The sequence below is a fragment of the Gymnoscopelus microlampas genome, assembly GCF_963454915.1.
Source record: "Gymnoscopelus microlampas genome assembly, chromosome: 5".
Classification (NCBI taxonomy): Eukaryota; Metazoa; Chordata; class Actinopteri; order Myctophiformes; family Myctophidae; genus Gymnoscopelus; species Gymnoscopelus microlampas.
In genome coordinates, this window is record NC_139942.1 from 38,006,703 (window position 1) to 38,027,086 (window position 20,384).

At 41.9% G+C, this 20,384-nt stretch overlaps 1 protein-coding gene across 1 annotated transcript in view; it reads left to right on the forward strand.

Moving 5' to 3' along the window:
• Positions 1 to 1,030: 1,030 nt before the first annotated feature.
• cfap57 (cilia and flagella associated protein 57) overlaps positions 1,031 to 20,384 on the forward strand; it is a gene marked incomplete at both ends in the record, with an annotated part of 22,820 nt that continues 3,466 nt past the window's right edge. The window contains 19 exons of the mRNA XM_084056885.1: positions 1,031 to 1,190; positions 2,373 to 2,686; positions 4,200 to 4,453; positions 4,963 to 5,140; positions 5,739 to 5,891; positions 6,726 to 6,865; positions 8,091 to 8,256; positions 8,591 to 8,704; positions 9,712 to 9,924; positions 10,407 to 10,580; positions 10,763 to 10,924; positions 11,162 to 11,317; positions 12,035 to 12,128; positions 12,625 to 12,815; positions 13,112 to 13,285; positions 13,973 to 14,131; positions 16,300 to 16,443; positions 17,865 to 17,981; positions 20,017 to 20,151. Coding sequence (XP_083913011.1) covers positions 1,031 to 1,190; positions 2,373 to 2,686; positions 4,200 to 4,453; positions 4,963 to 5,140; positions 5,739 to 5,891; positions 6,726 to 6,865; positions 8,091 to 8,256; positions 8,591 to 8,704; positions 9,712 to 9,924; positions 10,407 to 10,580; positions 10,763 to 10,924; positions 11,162 to 11,317; positions 12,035 to 12,128; positions 12,625 to 12,815; positions 13,112 to 13,285; positions 13,973 to 14,131; positions 16,300 to 16,443; positions 17,865 to 17,981; positions 20,017 to 20,151 — 3,198 coding nt within the window. The remainder of the gene's footprint in view (positions 1,191 to 2,372; positions 2,687 to 4,199; positions 4,454 to 4,962; positions 5,141 to 5,738; positions 5,892 to 6,725; positions 6,866 to 8,090; positions 8,257 to 8,590; positions 8,705 to 9,711; positions 9,925 to 10,406; positions 10,581 to 10,762; positions 10,925 to 11,161; positions 11,318 to 12,034; positions 12,129 to 12,624; positions 12,816 to 13,111; positions 13,286 to 13,972; positions 14,132 to 16,299; positions 16,444 to 17,864; positions 17,982 to 20,016; positions 20,152 to 20,384) is intronic.

Consider the following 20,384-nt stretch of genomic DNA (forward strand, 5'->3'; position numbering starts at 1 on the left):
ACCTCTTTACATTTTCCTCTGTGGTCTCCGAGTCCTGAGACGGCCGAGAGGTGTTTTTTTTCAGGCCAATTTAGAAAGAAACATTTTTAATGGATGGTGACAGTAGGTATGTTAGGGTGAAAAGATTGATTCATGATTTTATTTCTTGGTGTATTACGATAAAAAGTGGCTAGACATTTTGAGAATCTTCTGGTGGTTAGTTAGTTTGCAAAAACGGTAGCCTAAGCAATGATTATTGCACTTTTGTTGTTTAATTTTTAAGGAATCAATAATTGAATACATTTGTGCAATTATAATGTATGTATTATAGTGTTCCAGTCAGCTGTTTGCTGCCACCATGTGGTCATTTTGGGACATTGTATCGTCTGGGTTTCCTGTAACCTTGGTAACCATGTACACACTGAAGAACACTCTGCAGTATGGATGGAGTCCGTGTGACAAAAGTTGAACAAATGACAGTTAATTACATCGGAGCTCCACAATTGTGAACAAGGTTTGTTTCTCATGCATCGGTAGGCATAGGCATAGGCAGTGGTTTTCGATGAATTGAGTACAAAGGACCCCAATGGAAACAAGCCATAGTGCTTTCTTGGGTTTAAAATCCTCTAAGCAGACCTTGTAATTTGTATTGAACTGTACTTCCCTGTGCTTGTCTTTGCAAACTGCTAATGAAGTATTCAATTAAATTCAAAGTGGTGTAAAGTAACTAAGTGCATGTACTGTACTTAAGTACAATTGCGAGGTATTTGTTTTTACTTTAGGAGTATTTCCAATTTTCAATACTTTTACTTCTACTGCACTACATCTCTGAGGAAATATATTGAGTACTTTTACCTTTGGTACTTAAGTAAATGTTGATGCCAATACCTTTGTCCTTTTACTCAAGTACATTTTAAATACCGGACTTTTACTTGTAACTGAGTATTTCTACATTGCGGTATTGATACTTTTACTTGAGTAAAAACATGTGAGTACTTTTTCCACCACTGCAGATAGTTGTGCCCAGTCTGCTGCTGCCTCTGTCAGATGAATGATGGCTACAGTGCTCGCCCAGTCCAACTACATCTTTGGCTTACGGGCAGGTGTGACCAATAACCTGTGTTTCCTCGACGAGCAAACGGTGGTCTTCCCCTGTGGGAACAACTGTGTGCGCTACAACATCGACCAGAGATGGCAGACATTTATTCCAGGTATAGACACTTTTTCTATAAACATCTGTACCTCAACTCTATGCTATTGCTATAGCAACCATGACAGAGTTTTTGAAAGATAATGATTACCTTGACATTTTAGAGCAAATGCAATATTAAGTGCAATGTTTAGAGTGCCGTGGAGAAGTGCAATAGTTTTTGAAGTAAGTGTGATTGTTAAGTTGATTGAATGTTTAACAGCACCTGTTGTGTGTTTCCAGTATAATTGGGCTGGACCATAGTTAGGATGGCAGAGGGGTTATTTAATATAACGTGTGGGGTTATGTATTTATTGTATGTTTATTTATGTATGTATATGTTCTAGATAGAAAACACCCCTTGACATGGTGCAGTACAGAGCTGCCAGTTAACATAAGATAAGAGGTGTGAGTGGAGAGCCAATCATCACCTTACCAAGGATGCTGTAGAGTAGGTCCATTTGTGTCATTATTGTCTTTGGTGATGAATAAATACACCTCTGGGTTAAACCCTACTCAAGGCCTCTGTACTGCTTCCAGCCGCAAATCAGGCATTCTTACAATGATGATTATTATTAGTCCCCCCCCACCGGCACCTATTGTAGTTTAAAGGGGTATTCACTGTAAAACACTTCTGGGGTATCATCTAATCAGCCTTTTGGGTGCACAAGAGGCAGTTTTTTGATTAGCTTGATTCAATATGTAGCTACTTAATATTCATTTAATCAGACATGCGCCCCTCCTATTCAACTTCAAACTCCACGTTAACCACATTAGACTAATGGAAAATGCATATCCCATGGTTCTGGTGACTGATAATGTATTTTTAATGTATGAGGAGTCATTTTTTGATTATGTTAATATCTTCTGTGTAATGTTGCATCAGGTCCATGAAATCCACGAAATTCATGCATGAAATAACTAATTGGAAAATGACAGTCTCCTCGTGTGTGTGTGTGTGTGTGTGTGTGTGCGCGTGTGTGTGTGTGTGTGTGTGTGTGTGTGTGTGTGTGGGGTGGGGGTGGAGGGGGGGCATGTAATGAAATGAATATGATATCTACATGTTGAGTCAACCATCACACACCCATAGCCTCAATTTGCAAACCTCAATCCCTCAAGATTTAAAAGATCTCTTATGTGCGCTGAATAATCTTTTCCTTTGCTATCCGTTTGAGGCTTTTGTTTTTCATGGTGTTCTTTCCAGGCACAGAGAAGAGCCAGGGCATGGAGGCCCTCGCCATCAGCGCCAACCGGCGTTACCTGGCTGTGTCCGAGCGTGGCGAGAGAGCCACCATCACTGTGTACGACCTGCAGCACGAACAGGGCAGAAAGAGGAAGGTGCTGAGCGGAGGTGACCTTCCCATGGAAGAGTTTGTGTGCATGGCTTTTTCCCCCGACTCCAAGTACCTGATCGGGCAGGCGGGGGGCCCGGATTGGACGCTCATCCTCTGGCTGTGGGAGAAACAGAGAGTCGTGGCAACAGTCAAGACCACCAGCTCCATCTGTCCTGTGACACAGGTATGGATGGCAGGTGTTATGTTCCAAACATACAGGAATACACTCTCACACTGTAGATGCATATGGACACGCACGCGCATGCACTCGCACACACACACACACACACACACACACACACACACACACACACACACACACACACACACACACACACACGCGCGCGCACACGCACGCACACGCACATTTCTATGCTTGTGAGGACAGCGAGTTTTTTTTTGCTCTTGGCTGGTGCAGTGGTAAAGTACCTGCCCACCACCGAAGAGTCTAGGGTTTAGGACGCAGGTGCTACGTCCTCCCGTTGGAGGCTCCTCACTGGCAGGTGAGTCAGTAGAGTACAACAGCAAATGTGGGTGAGGAGGAATTCATTGGCAGAACGACTAAATTGGGGAGATTAAGGGATAAATTGAAGAAAATCGTTTTACCTTTTTTCTTGTCAATGAAGAATCATACAGGTTTTATTGGTCACTTCCTCATACAAGTACAAGCAGCGAAATAGGTTGAACATGGCAGGGTGAATAAAGTATATCTATATCTCTCCCTATTAAGACCAACAAGGGAGCGTGATCTCACCGGTATTGTTCACTCTGTACACAAGCGACTGTAGGAGTGACTCAGATAACACCTGTATTGTTAAATTTGCAGACAACACAGCTATTGTTGGTCTGATTGAGGATGATGAGATAAGCTATCGAAGAACAGTGGATGAGTTTACTGGTTGGTGCAAGTAACTTCCTTCAGGACTAGTAGGGCTACTCATGCACACCAGCAAATAGTCATTGATGGGGATGAGGTAGTGACTGTAGAGGAATACAAGTACCTGGGTACAACGATTGATTCCCAGCTGACATGGAATTCCAACACTGATGCCATCTATAATAAAGGTCAGCAGAGGCTGCATTTTATGCTCAGACTGAGACAGTATAAGGTGGAAAAAAGTCTAATGGTGCTCTTTCATCGATCCTTAGTGGAGGGTGCACTAACTTTTTGTTTTGTTTCCTGGTGTATCCAGCAAGATAGCTGGGGTACGACTTGAGAGTATGACAGCAATGTATGAGACCAAGGTACTTAGGAGGGGGAAAGCTATTGCTAGGGATAGAACGCAGGACGACGGTGAATGGTAGCCTTATCTATTTTCCTTTTTGCACACCTACGAAGGCAACAGGTGCGTAGAGGAAGACCAAACGAGGGCCCCGACGTACTGAAAGAAAATAACTCCCACACAAATGCAATTTAAAAAGTTGTAATGGGAATAACAACGTTTCGGTCTGTCTTGTAAAGATAACCTGTTTTGTTCTGTTTTGTTCATCAGGTTATCTTTTAAAGATAACCTGATGAAGGTCTAACAGACCGAAACGCTGTTATTCCCATTACAACCTTTTAAATTGCATTTGAAGACAATGTGCGGGAGTTATTTTCATTCAACACTATTGACATACAAAATACATAATTGAGATATCAATATGGCAATAATACTGCAAGTATTAATACACCACTTAAATCATATCGATGTCAGGTCAGCTTCAATCCGTATGACAACACTCAGTTCTGTGTGAGCGGCAGTGGCGTGTTCAAGTTGTTCCGCCACGCCGAGGGCGCTCTGAAGCAAGGGAACTTCCCCAAGGTGGACGCCATCAACTTCCTGTGCCACGCCTGGATGACGGAGGAGCAGGTGATCGCCGGCACCGACACGGGGAGGCTGCTGGTGTTTGAGTCCGGTGACCCGCGCTGGGAGATTGACGTCACTGGCAAGCCACAGGAATCTGACAGGTCAGGGACTCAGGTCATGTCACGATCATGTATCCAGTGGTGTAAAGTAACTAAGTACATTTACTCAAGCACTGTACTTAAGCACAGTTTTGAGGTATTGTTTACTTTACTAGAGTATTTCCAGTTTTCGGTACTTTTACTTCTACTCCACTACATCCCAGAGGCAAATATTGTACTTTTACTCCACTACAATCATTTGAAAACTAGTTACTTGTAGATTTTGATTATTATTTCAAAACACACATTAACCACTTCAGCCCTATACATTTCGGCCATTTAAAATAGCTGATCTACAAGCTCACAATGCCTCACAATGCGTCGCCAATACTTTTGAACTTTTACTCAAGTAAATTTTGAATTCAGGACTTTTACTTGTAACGGTAGAGTATTTCTACATTGCAGTATTGATACTTTTACTTAAGTAAAACATGTGAGTACTAATTCCACCACTGCATGGATCAATCTTGTGAAAGGTTATACAGGAATGCATCTCTCACCTCACTACACAGGCAAAGAGAGAGGAAGAAGATAACAGAAACCAAGGTGGAGGGCAGTGCCGCCGCACCCCGGGTCACTGCCATCCTGTCCTACTCCAAGGGCTTTGCCTGCTCTGCTGGTCCCGGCACTGTCTGTCTGTTTGAGAAGACTGAAGATAAGGACAACTACAGAAAGACCAGAGTGATCAGGGTAAATATATCAGTCTGTTTTCTAATGAGGAACCAAGGACTGACTTAAACAGTGGTATGAAGATACTCATGGTTAAAATATTACTCAACGGGTGACGGTTGCCACCCCGGTGACGGAGTCAATTTATTTCTACTTGAGTTAAAGTAGCTGCTGGAATACATGCTTTTATAAAAGTATTAAAAAGTACAAATTACATTTTCTTTTTAATATCAATGCATTGAAATATAGAAAATGTCCATAGTAAACAAAAATCAGAAATTCTATTTTTGTTATATATATTTCAAAAATAGTGAAAATAGCTGATCGGCAAGCTCACAACATGTCGCAATGTGACGCGTTCACAATTTTTTAAATATAACTTAGGTGGTTCATTCATAATGTTTTTTTATTAGGCTATTGTTATTTTGGGTCCCAGACGGGTCCCTTCCTAGGAATGTAGTGGAATCAAAAGTAAAATATTTGTCTTTGAAACGCAGTGGATTGAAAGTCATTAAGCTTCCAAAAAAAAGAATACTCAAGTTAAGTACAGATACGGAGAGGTACAAGTACTCAAGTACTTGTACTCAACTTTGTTACTACACCCACCACTGTGTGTCAGATCCCAGAGGACCCTTGCAGCAGTGAGCCGTGGCGGGCGGTGGACCAGATGGTCGCCACCATGTGCGTCAGCCCCTCAGAGGAGACCCTGGCCATCAGCACAGAGCGAGGTCAGCTCTACAGCGTCACGCTGTCCTCCACCGAGATAAGCAAGGTAGAGGAGACCTGCAACTGTCTGCCACCACTAACCACAAGATACATAATAACAACCACCACCACCAGCAGCACACATCTTCTGCTGTCTCTCCACCACCACAGCAAAATGTCTCCAGATGATGTCACTATAGTCTAATCCATTAAAGACCGGGAACGCATCTGTGTCATTTTTTGATTTCTTTGGCTATCCAAAAATAGCAGACATACAAGCTCATAGTGCGGCACCGAGTGCCGCGCTATGAGCTTGTATATCTGCTATTTTTGAAAAATCGTGAATCTTTGAATATATATATTTTCAAAGCGAACATTTGTAAAATATTTTGTTCCAGGGACCCCCAGAAGCAAATATTTGAGTCACAAATGTTCGCTTTAAAAGGTATTTATTAAAAGATTTGCACAAATTTTCACGATAAAAAAAGCAGATCTACTAGCTCATAGCACGGCACTCGATGCAGCTCTATGAGCTTGTATATCTGCTATTTTTTGAATAGCCAAAGAAATCTAAGAAGGACACAGATGCATTCCCGGTCTTAACGGTCTAAACTAGACCCCCCCTTTCAGTCATTCAGTTGGCTTCCTTCGCTACTATTTCCACACCTTTGTACCATCCTTTTGTACCATGCATCCATCATTTCCCTCCATCTTTGCTTCCTTAATTCTTCGTTATGTCCTTCCTTCGTCAGGTGTGTGTGCAAAACTGAGGCTTCTGGTTGAGCTCAGTGTTTTTGTTAGAGCTGACTCCTTATCAAAGTGTCTCTTTAGCCAAGATTCAGCAAATTCTGAGTAATTGTTTTTTTTGCCCTGACATGCACCTGTGAACATTGTCCACTAGGGGGAGCAAGCACATTTTGAGTTCCTGTCCCACTCCTTCCACTCCAAGCCCATCACTGGCTTGTCCATCTGTATCCGCAAACCCCTCATCGCCACCTGCTCACTAGACTGCTCTGTGCGAATATGGAATTTTGAGACCAAGTAAGAACCGGCACAAACTCCTTTTTGGTTTATTGGTACATTGAACAGTGTTTCCCAAACAGTGGGTCGGGACCAGTGATGTAAAGTAACTAAGTACATTTATTCAAGTACTGTGCTTAAGTACAATTTTGAGTTATTTTTTACTTTACTTGAGTATTTCCAATATTCAGTACTTTTACTTCTACTCCACTATATCTCAGAGGCAAATATTGTACTTTTACTCCACTACAATGATTTGAAAACTTTAGTTACAAGTTACTTTGTAGATTTTGATTATTATTACAAAACATACATTACCCACTTCAGCACTATATACATTTCAGCCATTTGAAAATTGCCGATCTACAAGCTCGCAATGCATCGCAATGTAGATCTTCTATTTTTTAAATACATTACATACATTTGAAAACTTGTGACATGGGACACATTCTGCATAATGAGTACTACTTTCTACTTTTGGTACTTTAAGCACATTTTGATACCAATACTTTTTTATTTTTACTCAAGTAAATTTTGAATTCCGGACTTTTACTTGTAACAGAAAATGTTGATACATTGATACTTTTACTTAGTAAAAAATGTGAGTACTTTTCCTACCACTGGTAGGGACCCATTTGTGGGTCACGGACCCATTTTTATGGGTCACGACGAGTAAATATCCAGGGGTCCACCAGGGGCATCATTTGGGGTCTCAGGGGATGGCAATTGCCACGCCCTATTAATGTTCACATTAAACTCAAATTTAGTTATTTTATGCATATTTTCTCCAACTCTGAACGTCTTTTGCAGATTAATCTGATTTCAGATCAACACTGAGTGCATCTCAATCCATTGCCCGTCCATCTACGTGTCATGTGATGTGACACATGTTATAGATATGCGTTTCCTTGTCCATACCATACAGTACATTTATTAACCACTTTCAACCTGACATCCCTATTTTAGGCAGGTCATTATAGGCGAAAATGTTTAAACATTTTCTCTCCCCTTCTCACCCTCCAAAGAAATTGCAAGAATAGTTTATCTACAAGCTCACAACTCGTTGTGTTGAGACCTGTTGTGAGCTTGTAGATCCACTATTTTTTCTATTTTGGAAATGGGCCTTAAGTGGTATTCCTCAAATGACGCCTCTGAGGTCTACTGTGAGTTGTGTTTGTGATCAGTGTGTTGGAGCTGTATAAATAGTTCCAGGAAGAGGCCAACAGTATGTTGCGTTTGTGATCAGTGTGTTGGAGCTGTATAAAGAGTTCCAGGAGGAGGCGTACAGCGTGGCTATGCACCCCAGCGGCCTGCACATCCTGGTGGGTTTCTCTGACAAGCTCAGGCTGATGAACCTCCTCATTGATGACATCCACCCCTTTAAGGAGTTCACTGTGCGCGGCTGTCGAGAGGTAAGAGTGCCAGAGGTGTGTGTGTGATGCTGGAATCTCACTCACTGCAGTCTCACTCACCCTTTGTCTGTGTGTGTGTGTCTCTCTCTCTCTCTCTCTCTCTCTCTCTCTCTCTCTCTCTCTCTCTCTCTCTCTCTCTCTCTGTCTCTGTCTCTGTCTCCCACTCACACACACACACACACACACACACACACGCGCATGCACTCTCTGTCTCTCTGCCTCCCACTCAGTCACTCACTCACTGACTCACTCACTTTGGGGGCTTGGGGACTGCCATGAGAATACATAGTATACATTTTCAACACCCTTTGTGTTTTTTCCATCTCTCCTCCAGTGTGCTTTTAGTCATGGTGGTCACATGTTTGCCGCTGTCAATGGAAATGTCATCCACATCTACTCTGTCACCACCTTCATGAACATCCTCAATCTGAAGGGCCATAATGGGAAGGTGAGCATTCACATGTGTACACATACTGTAGAATCTGACAAGGCCATATAATTAGTTGTACGGCGAATAGCGATAACTTAATGCGATACCTATAATGACATGCCCAAAATGAGGATGCAAGTCGTAAAAATATAGCAAAAGAACCCAGCTGAAAGACATAATAATTACACTGCAAGAGTTCATGAAACACAGATAATGAAAATAATAGTTCACTCAACAGTTGGTTGCTCAGGCAGACAGCTGCACCACCGTGGCTCTGAAAAGCTCAATACCCAAGTTGATTATAATCTAAAGCTTAAACGGAACTAAAATGGCTGTGAAGAATGCATTCAGCCAAGACTGATGATTGAAAGCAAGGAAAACATATTGGTTCTGCCTTAATAAATATCTGAACTAGAATGGAAAATGTATGCAGCAATACCCCAATGGGGGTTTTATTGCTGCATAAACTAGGGTGGTTGCTTCAGCAGTTGTTCAGCTTTTACCAGATTAAAAAGTTAGAGAGCTGTAGCATCATACACCTTCTTGTAATCTTATGACCATTACAACCTGCTTTGTGTGTAGACCAGTGATTCTCATGTCAAACATCTTCATGTCAAGGACTCACAAATTCATATGTATTTTTCCACGGACCCACATCTGAAAATACTTCTTTGCCAGGGACCTCCATAAGAGAAGATTTGTGTTGTTAAAAATGTAAAAAACGATTCCACATTTTTAACAACTTTTCAATATTCTTTTCTTCCAAAAACAGCTGCTCTACACGCTGTTCTAATTTATGAACTTAATTTCAAAATGTTTCGAACATAAGCTTGATCGGCTATTTTCTAATTGCTGAAGTATTAAATAGGGTTAAAAGTGCTTAAATTGTTCCTCATTTTTCTGAGGGTCCTCTGGAACCCTCTCGAGGACCCCTGGGCGTCCCGAGACCCAAGCTTGAGAACTACTATTGTAGACTATCAGACAGTGCCACTGAACCCATGGTTGCTTGTGCCGTTGGCCGGCAGGTGCGGTCTGTGGTGTGGAGCCTGGACGACAGCCGCCTGGTGTCGTGCGGCATGGACGGCGCCGTGTATGAGTGGAACACCCTGAGCGGCAAGCGTGAGTCGGAGAGCGTCCTCAAGACCTGCAGCTACACGGGCGTGGCCGTGTCTTCGGACGCCAAGAGCATCTTCGCCGTGGGGACGGACCTCACCCTGAAGGAGATCCACGACTGTCAGGTGGGCCGAGGATGTGTCCCTTATCTGTCCCCTATTTAGTGCTATTGAAGACGCTAAAGGCTTTACCTCTCCCAGTCATTCAGAATGCTCCCTGATTAGTGTTCATTAACCACTTAAGCCCCTATATACTTTGTCCTATCGCAAATAGCAAAAATAGCTGATCTACAAGCTCACAACGTGTCGCAATGTGACACGTTGTGAGCTCATACAATACATTTTGAAAATGTTCTAATTGTTTGAGAATTTAAACCTACGTTCAGTTCCTCTCTATTAGAGGAACTCAAGCTGAAGTTCATGTCATTGGCCATACATTAACAACACACTGACACAACTGACTTCAGCACAGTAGTGAAAGTCAACAAACATACCGGGCACGTAACGCATGTACTGCACGTGTAGTACACGTGCCGCATGTATAATGCACATAATGTACTTATAATACAGGTTGAAAATGACACAGTCCCACTATTCTCCATTCACAGATAGTGAGGGAGGTTCCTGGGGACGAGGTTGCCCACACCACCATCACCATGTCCCGCTCTGGCAGGGCCATCTTCACAGGGACCTCCAGCGGCACCGTCAGGGCCATCAATAACCCCATACCTCTCCAGAAGAGCTGGGTGGAGTACCAGGCCCACTGTGGTCCCATTACCAAGGTGGGACTCTTAATAGCGTCTGCATAGTAAAATCCTCAGTGTTCATTTAAAGTCCTGCTCCAGCTCCCCACATAAAATGTGGCTGTATACATATACTCTATGGCCAACACGCTTGTCAACAGCTGTATGAGCCATGGTGTGGTTCACTTCATGCCGGGTGTATTTAATTTTTTTGCCCCCAGATGGCGATCACATTTGACGACCAGTTCCTTCTCACGGTGTCTGAAGACGGCTGCCTGCTGGTGTGGAAGATCATGGACAAGGAGGCTCGCAGCCTGCGGAGAGACAAGGAGCTTGTCTACACCGAGGAGATCCTCATCACCAAGTCTGACCTGGAGGAGAAGGTCTGTCTGTCCGTCTGTCTGTCTGTCTGTCCGTCTCAGGATTTCCTCAGATCATTAAAACAATGTAAAATAAGGCCGTAAAAGACTTATTTTGAGGTTGGAGATCGGCTATTTTTAATGTTCCCACCAGAATAGGCATCCTGGGATTCAAGTCCTTAACTGTTTGCTGCTGGATTCATCTTGTTGAAACTATCTCCTCGATCTGTCTGTCTGTTTGTCTGTCTGTCACTCTGCCAGAACCAAAACATGCTGGAGTTGAAGACACGTGTGGAGGAGCTGAGGATGGAGAATGAATACCAGCTACGCCTGAAGGACATGAACCACAAGGAGAAGATCAAGGAACTTTCCGAGAAATTCATCCAGGAGATGGAGTCGCTCAAGGCTAAGAATCAGGTGCACTGAGCTTGTAGATTGGTGTTTTTGGCAAAGATATTTGATGTAGAGGGGAAACATTTGGTGGCCTAGTATAGATCCGGAGTCCGGTTAACGAAGTATATAGGGTTTAAGTCGTTAGCAACATAGACAACACTTTCACTATTTCTTATGTGACACTGTTGTACAACGATGTATAAAGTAATGCAATATACAAAGTAGTGCTGAAGTGGTTAATCAGACTAATCAATTTAGTCAATTATAAAAATCTTCATAATTATAATGATTCATTCATAAATACAATTATCCAAAAAAGAACTACACACTAGAATCGATAGTTACAGCCCTACAGATAATGAACATGTCCACCCCCGCTATGCCTTTTTGCAGTTCAGTCATGTTTCATGCTCCGAAAGCACTCAGGTACAGTAACTGTGGGGGGAGATTTCAATAGGCATACCTGCTGGTTTTCAATTTCACTAACTGCAAAAGCATTCATTACTATTCTGATGAATAGAGGTCATTAAAAGCATTCATTTGCGGTGACCCAATAGCTGAGTTGTTGCCTAACAGTGAGATCCTGGTTCAATTCCTGAGCCGGCCAGACCATTAACTGCAGGTCTCTCCCCTTCTCTCTACCTGTTTCATGTGTCTCTCTACTGCACAATTGAATCCCTAAAGGCCCTATATATATAAAAGCATTCTTTTGTATGCATGTTTTGTGTTGGATCACTCTAGTCCCTGAAAACGGAGAAAGAAAGGCGGGAGATAACTCACCATGGAGCCCTCGAAGACCTAATGGAGAAACACTCAAGAGAGATGCGGGATTTAGGCAAGAGAAACCTTTTTGCACTCAATAATTTGTGCAGCTTGAAAAGAAAAAAACGACCTCTATTGCAAAAAAAAGTTTATTTCACATACAGTACAGCATGTTTCAAGCAAAACAAAACATTGCCCAAAGAAATGTGTGAAAATGCACATGTTCCATACATTTTCATGAATATATCTTATTTTTATATATTTAAAAACCTACCCCTCTTAAACCTGATTCATGCTTTGTCGCAGGATGGTGTCGCGTGACGAAAATAGCAGGCCTACAAGCTGAAGCTCACAGCTTGTAGGCCTGCTATTTTCCGTGTGTGAGGTTTTATTCTCAAACACTCTCTCTCTCACTCTATGTCATTGAATCATTTTGAATTTTGAATACAAATCTTCTCTTCTGGGAAACATTTTCAGTTGGGGGTCCGTGGCCAAATATATATATCAATTTGGGGGGTCCTTGACATGAAAAAGTTTGAGAACCCCTGCTCTATGTATCTATCTCTTAGAGTCATCTAACGACCAAAAGCTCCTGCTGGAGTATGAGAAGACCCAGGAGCTGCGGCAGAAGAGTCAGAACATGCAGGACGACTACCAGAGGCAGCTGGCAGCCATGGCAGAGAGCCGGGAGCACACCCTGGAGGAGCTGACTCTGTTCTATCAAGCCAAGCTGCAGGACAAAGAGCTGCTCCTGGGACAGGTCGGTCTGCCAGGGAGTTGGAATGCCTTATTTATGCTTGCTTGTTTTGTTTTGTAATAATAATAAATCTGAATCTACCAAGTAATATGCAACTACATTTTTCAAATAACTGTAGTGGAGTTAAAAAGTTCAATATTCGCCTCTGAGATGTAGTAGAATTGAAGCATAAATCATTGAAAAAGGCAAGTACAGCATAATGCGCCCTCAAAATTGTATGTGCCCAAAAAATAGTACTTGAGTAAAGGTGCTTAGTTACTTTCCACCACTGATCTGCTGCACCTCTTTGGACTGAGCAGGGCCAAGACGAGGCGAGGCAGCAAACACGCGAGTTTGAGGAGATCAAGAAGCAGACGGAGGAGGACGCCGACCGAGAGATTCACGACATGCGTGTGGCGTACGAGAAGAGGCTCCACACCGAGGAGGAGACCAACCTGAACCTCCGTGGGGAGAAGGGCATCATTACCAAAAAGGTGATGATGCCTGAGAGATCTCCGCTCCATTCACAGCTAACCACTTAGCATCCATATTCTGGGGGAACCATTAGCCAAAAATAGCAGATCTACAAGCTCACGACACGTCACCTTGCGCCACGTTGTGAGCTGTATATATTTTTGGCAAATAGGTTTGGGGTGGGCGGAAAAAAGCCAAGTACAAAGCCAACTCGGGTCTAGTTTAGTAAGGCTAGAGGATTTAAGTGATTACTTTTATACTTCATCGTTCGATGGTGTCACACGATGAAAATACCAGATCTACAAGCTCACAATGTGTCACATTTGCAACAGCTTGTGCATCTGCTGTTTTCACTTTGTGAAAGTGGTTGAATATTGGTTTTGGCAGCTGTATGTTGTTGTTATGCTATTTTTTTCAGGTTTCACACAAGAAATAAACAGAAATCCAAAATAGCACTACACTCGGGTGGCCTAATTTGAACCCAACTAGAAAATAATGTTCCTGAAGAAACAGTGTGGGCTCGCTGTGTTGGTAGTAGTTAAGAATCAGTCATGGGCATGGAAAATATTGTAAACCCCTGACCTATAACCTACTGACCTTTCTCTCTCTGTGTCTCTCCCTGAATGGCCCACCCTATTGCCCCTTTAATCTTCCGGGTTTGTGGGTGCGGTGGGACGTACGGGCGGACGGACCACTGGTGACAACAGCTGGCCAGCTTGCAGAAGGAGATAGACGACAGGTGCTCTGACATTGTCAAGCTGAAACACGAGCAGAAGAAGCTCCACGACCTGATCCACTCCCTGGAGAGGGACATCCAGGGCCTCAAGAAGGAGATCTCTGAGAGAGATGAGGCTATTCAGGACAAGGTGGGCTCACCGCATCATGGCTCTGTCTGTCTGTCTGTCTGTCTGATTTGATTGATTGATTGATTGATTGAATACTTTATTAACAGTTTGCAAAGACAAGCACAGGGAAGTACAGTTCAATACAAGGTCTGTTAAGAGCCCATTGGGGTCCTTTGTACTCAATTCATTGAAACATTTAATGGCAGATAAATATATACTACTATGCAAGAACATCATATAAACGGGTAGAAATCGAAAATACAAATATGTACAGTAAACATCGTATCGGGTAGAAATGGAAAATAAAAGTATGTACAGTAAACAGTTCGCACGTTCAAGCCAAATCTGTCTTGAACGTGATCTGTGGAGCTCCCTCTGGTGTTGTGATTGTGGACATCATTGACGTTTTTGAAGTAGATTGACAGGTACATGGGTGTCTTTGTGGTGTAGTGTATCTTGTAGACCAGGCCCATTGCAAGTTGCTGTACTTTGTCCTTTACCCTGAGCCATCCCACCCTAGCAAAGTGAGCTGGGGTTAAATGAGTTGTAGATGAAAGGCCAAGCAGTAGCCTGACCAGTTTATTTTGGGATGTCTGGAGCCCTGTTCTTAAGGCCTTTGTGGTGCTATGGTAGTGCATGCGTAGTCGAAGTGAAATTGGATGAGTGCTCCTGCTACAGTCCTCAATCTATTCTTACTGACCAGAGAGGAGATGCTGTACAAAAATCGTGTTCTTTGGTTGAGTTTTTTTATTACTTTTGTTGCCACTTTTTTCACTGGAAAGATTTGCCTCTAAAAGGTAGGTAATTTCCTCTTTTCTTGTCATTGTCACCCACTTTTACTGGGAAGCCGTCGGCCTTGCAGAGGTTTATTTTGGACCCAAAGAGAATGGATCCAGTTTTACCCAGGTGTAATGATAGTTTGTTATCAGCGAGCCAGGTGCAGATTTTACCGAGTTCAGAGTTAAGGGCCTTTTCAACCTCCAATTTGTCTTTGTCTGAGACCAGCAGAGCCGAGTCATCCGCGAACAAGAACAAATTGCAGTCACAAACTGATGTCATGTCGTTTACATTTAAACGTGTATTCTGCAGCGCTGTAGTAGCTGGTGCATTCAGCGTTTTTTATGCTCCTTTTCATACAATTAGCAGGTTAACTGTGGAGCAAAGTGAAGTGTGTCATTATAACGCCAGTTTGAAGGAGCTATCCACAAACCATAGTATGATGTTTGCTCCCCAGTCAGCTTTTCATCCGAATCGTGCATGTAATGTGGACAACTCCACATCTGACTCTCTCTGTCTCTCTCTCTCTCTCTCTCTCTCTATCTCTCTCTCTCTCTCTCTCTCTCTCTCTCCTCAAATAAAATATACTATAAATTTGGATCTTTGCGATAACTATGAAGAGCTAATCAACATTTGCAGCCTCTGGGGCTTACTGCAACAAATTTATAGAGAGAAACAGAGGTGTAGGGCCAAGTGATTATGGCGCATACCTCATTCCCTCACTCCTCCTCCGAATTTCCTGTGTCTCTCTCCGCTGTCAAATAAAAGCTTAAAGCAATACTAGGTAACTTTTTCAACAAATCTAAAGTTAAATTGTATATCTTTTGTGAGTGGCAAATGTTTCACAACACCCACTACATGAATTTCACCCCCAAAAGCCTTTTCTATTATAATTTCTATTGAAAAGGTGGCTCGGTGAGCCTTTCCCACGAAAATGACGTCATCCGGCCGGAAAACGGAAACGTTAATGCACCGGTTTCCTGTTTGGCCAGGAACTACCGCACCGGTTTCCTGTTTGGCCAGGAACTACCGCGCTAATAACAAAAAGGAATCTCACGCTGTTTTTAAGAGATTGTAGGATTTGAAGATCGAAAAACAACAGAAAAAGAAAACACAGCTCTCGGTAACTAAAGCTCCACTGGCTAAGAGAAACGATCCACAGAAAGTATAAAACAATTAAAAGAACGCTTTTTGAAACACTTCCGTCTTCCGGTGAAAACAAATGGAATTCTGGGTAACGGAGGAATAAACGAACGGCCTGCAGTGAGGGTAATGACAAGCAGAGGCTGCTAAAAATCGTTATTTGTGGACCTGCATAGTATTACTTTAAAAATAACACCAGAAAAGAGAAGCAGATGTAATAAAAATGTTAACGATGATTTAGTCCTTATTTCCATGCCCAATTACTACAGGAGCAGAGAATCTACGAGCTGAAGAAGAGGAACCAGGAGCTGGAGAAATTCAAATTTGTCCTCGACTACAAGATCAGCGAGCTCAAGAAGAAGATAGAACCTCGTGAACAGGAAATCAAAGAGCGCAAGGAGCAGATCCACGAGGTGTGTGTACAGTATCAACCATCAGTGTTAGTTTGAAAGCAAGTCGACCCGTATAGGTTAAATCTATGCTTTTGAATGCATTTTGAGAGCATTCTCTATTCTCTATTGCTTCTCACACCGTTCCCATGTGGATCCATGATTTGATTTTGAACACAATACAATGTTTTCACCTTTTACATTGCTAGTATGACCTAGAAATTACGTAGAGTAGTGTGGTAATGTGACAATATAAAACCGCACTGACATGAAAGTAGCATTTGATTCACAATATCATGAGTTAGCCTATAGTATTCATTATTAATAATGGTCAATTATAGTTACCATGCAAGAAAGAAAGAAAGAAAGAAAAAAGAAAGAAAGAAGCCATAATACATGTAAATAGATATATAAATTATGCATTACATACTGTACATTACATTACGGTCATTTAGCAGACGCTTTGATCCAAAGCGACTTACAATAAGTAAATTCAACATAGGTGGGGAACGAAACTACTAATCACCAGAAGTATTAAGTGCGTTCTCTTCTAAAACAACCTACTCAGCTACCTACTTTCATAAACAGATGAGACAAAATAGAGTTCCTACAACTAGTTAACAACAAGTAGGCAAGGCGAAGAGGAAGGATAGTGTTTCCTGAAGAGGTGGGTTTTCAGCCTGCGGTGAAAGATGGGCAGTGACTCTGCTGTCCTGACGTCAGTGGGGAGTTCATTCCACCACTGTGGGGCCAGAACAGAATACAATACAATATAAATATAAATAGTAGAAATGACAATGTCACAAATGAGTGTAGAAAATATGGAGTAGGCGTTTATATTGTTTTTAACAATGCCTTCTCCTTAGTCCTATGCTCATCCACTTCTCTTTCTTTGTATCAAAACCAATACGTGTCAAAGAGCAGTGTGCGGCATGCTTTCATAACACATTCAATCATATTCTTCTTGAGAAATGATAGAGCTATTGTTGTCGGTGGCCTTGTGTGACGTCGTCCTTCATACATTTGGTCAAAAAGCTGCCGTGAGACTTGTGGACCACTGCTCTAGCTCACTCACAGAGAACTTCTGTGTCGACTCGGTTGAAAATGGATCAAGTCGTCAATTGGATCAAGTCAATCAATCAATCAATCTGTGGTTAACAGTCTTAAATAATATGAATTTGAATTCCTCCAAATTTGAGTTAGGGTTAAGTTACAGGAATGCAATAGTGAAATACACCGTTAAGTCATACTAATACTAATGCAGCACATTTATCTTTTTACATATAGTTTTGTATGTTTTACATTTTGGAAATGATGGAGTGCGTAAGTCGATGGAACTGTGACGTGCAAAAACCAAGTTCGAGACGAAAGATGCTTCTGCTGTAGATCAAATGATTTGAGTTCAAACGCAGGACATGAGATTATGGGTTTGTTTTGTGTGTCAGATGGAGGCGGAGCTGGAAGACTTCCATAAGAAGAACACGCAGCTGGAACTGACCGTGTCTGAGCTGCGACTCAAACTCAGCACCACCGACAAGGAGATGCGCAAGGAAATGAAGAGGGTGAGAAGAATCTCTTGTTCTCCACACACCACCACCGTTAGAGTCTCGGAACACCTCAGTGACCTGAGGTCTGGTTTAGGCACCAGAATAGTTTCTGACGGCCAACAGGCAGCAGGCAGTGTTCTGTAGACCAGTGGTTCTCAAACGTTTTTGTGTCAAGGACCCCCAAATTGATATGTTTTTGGCCGTGGACCCCCCATCTGAAAATGTTTCGTGCCAGGGACCCCCAGAAGAGAAGATTTATGTTAAAAAATGCTGTTGCAAACATCTCTCTGAACAAATCAATATCAAAATCAGAAAATCCCTTTCAAAATAAAAGCACTGACACACAAATCCAATAACAAAATAAAAGCGCCTCACATGAAACATAAAATAAGCATCAATACAATATACCTTACATGTACTGTATTCACACAAAATACAAAAATAAATGACAGTGCTCTGGGGTCATTACATGCTGTATTAACAAATTTAGACCCCACTTTGCGAACCACTGCTGTAGACAGTAATGAGAAACAATGAGGAACGGTCAATAGAAAATGTGTAATCCCATAAAGGTCTTAACTTATTTATTTTATACTTCATCGTAGGCTAGTGTCATGCAAAAGTAGCAAAAATAGCCGATCTATTTTACAAACTTGGGTCCATGCTTTATCTAGATAGTCTTCCATCAATAAACTCATCAAAATCTTCTCCATTCTTTTTAAGCAAATCCTTTTTCAATATAAAAAATAAAATAAACTGTTTAATTTAATCCACATAATGACTTAGTCTAAACAACATAGCCTTTTCCTCTTGGGCAGAATATATTTCATATAATTCTCAATTGAGCTTTTAAACAAGCTACATTTTAAATAAATCATAAATTATGTTATTTATTTCTTTATTTACCACGGACAGTGCACGTTAATCAACATTTCAGTTTTCACATCCATGTAAATGAGCCAGAGTTAGCCAAAAGCTAATCTTTATGTGTAGTCCCTGAGCAGGCTGTTAAAAGTGGTGACATACGTATCAATACAAAACAGACATATCAATTCAATACGACACAAGCAAACATAGCACAGGAGACAGAATCATTACAGTAAAATATGAAAATCTTGAAAAAGTGCTCCTTGGAACACAGGTCTCCTCCAGGTCAGGTAGGTTATTGTGGGTCAGCAATGTTTGGAATTCGCCAATCAGGATGGAATATGAAAAATCGGACGGAACCGTCTTGATCACTGACTATAGAGATAATGTGTACCGATTGGCATGATGTTTGGACAAGATTTGTAGGAGTAATATAAAAAAGTGTTTCGCAAAAATTGGCCTCCTGATGGCGCTATAATAGGTCAATGTTAAAAGGGTGGCATTTGTTCCTCAATGTAGTGCGAATGTGAGTGTAAAGTTCCACCGCAATCGGACGCTGCATTCATGATTTAAGGCATTTTGTTGAAAACGGGCCACTCCTGTAAACTTCAGATGTCAATCTTCAATCGATCACATGAGATCATGTGTACCGATTTGCGTGAAATTTGGATAAAATCTGAAGGCTTAATATATATATATTTTTTACATAAGTCGGCCTCCTGGTGGCGCTATAAAAGACAGATGTGAAAAATGCAGGGCAAAGGTTTTTGTTTGGCCTCCAGGGAGTGCGCATAAAAAGTTTTACACAAAAGGTTTTACACAGATCAGTACAGTTATAGGTAAAAACACTAATCAGCCTGTTATAGACAATGGTGGAGACAATGACACCAGTGACAAATAGAGCTGATAATTACCCATGATTACAAGTTTGTTTTGCTTTAAGCTATCAATGAGTTCTGGCTTACTCCATAACATGATGGCTCTTTTTTCTTAACTGCTGAAAAGCAGCAGTAGTGAATATGCACCGTCTAATGTCCCTATGTAATATATATGCGGATCCACATGAATAGCTTCTTACATGCTGTTCTGTATTCACTGTAATCATGTGAAGGACATGGAGGCCTACAATACTCATACAATATGTTTTATAACTATTCATGTGTGTGTCCCTTTCTCTGCTCAGGTGAAGGACACAGAGGCCTATGTTGGCCGGTTCAAGGCAGAGCTCCACAACTGTATAGCCTTCATACAGGAACCAAAGAAACTCAAGAGCAGTATATGGGAACTCCATGAACGGCACGTACAGCAGAGTGATGGGGTGCGTGTTAACACAAAGTAGTGCCTACTACACTGTGAACCCTGTGTCACAAGCTACATAATGTGTGATAACACTATGTTGTTCATGACATGAATAGAGCCAGGGCTTAAGGTTATGCTGTGAGGAGGGAAGTGTTGATGCCCTCACAAGTAGTAGTAGTAGTGGTAACTACTGTAGAAAAAGTGCTCCTCGGAGCACAAGTCTCCGCCAGCAAATATTGGAATTTATTCCAA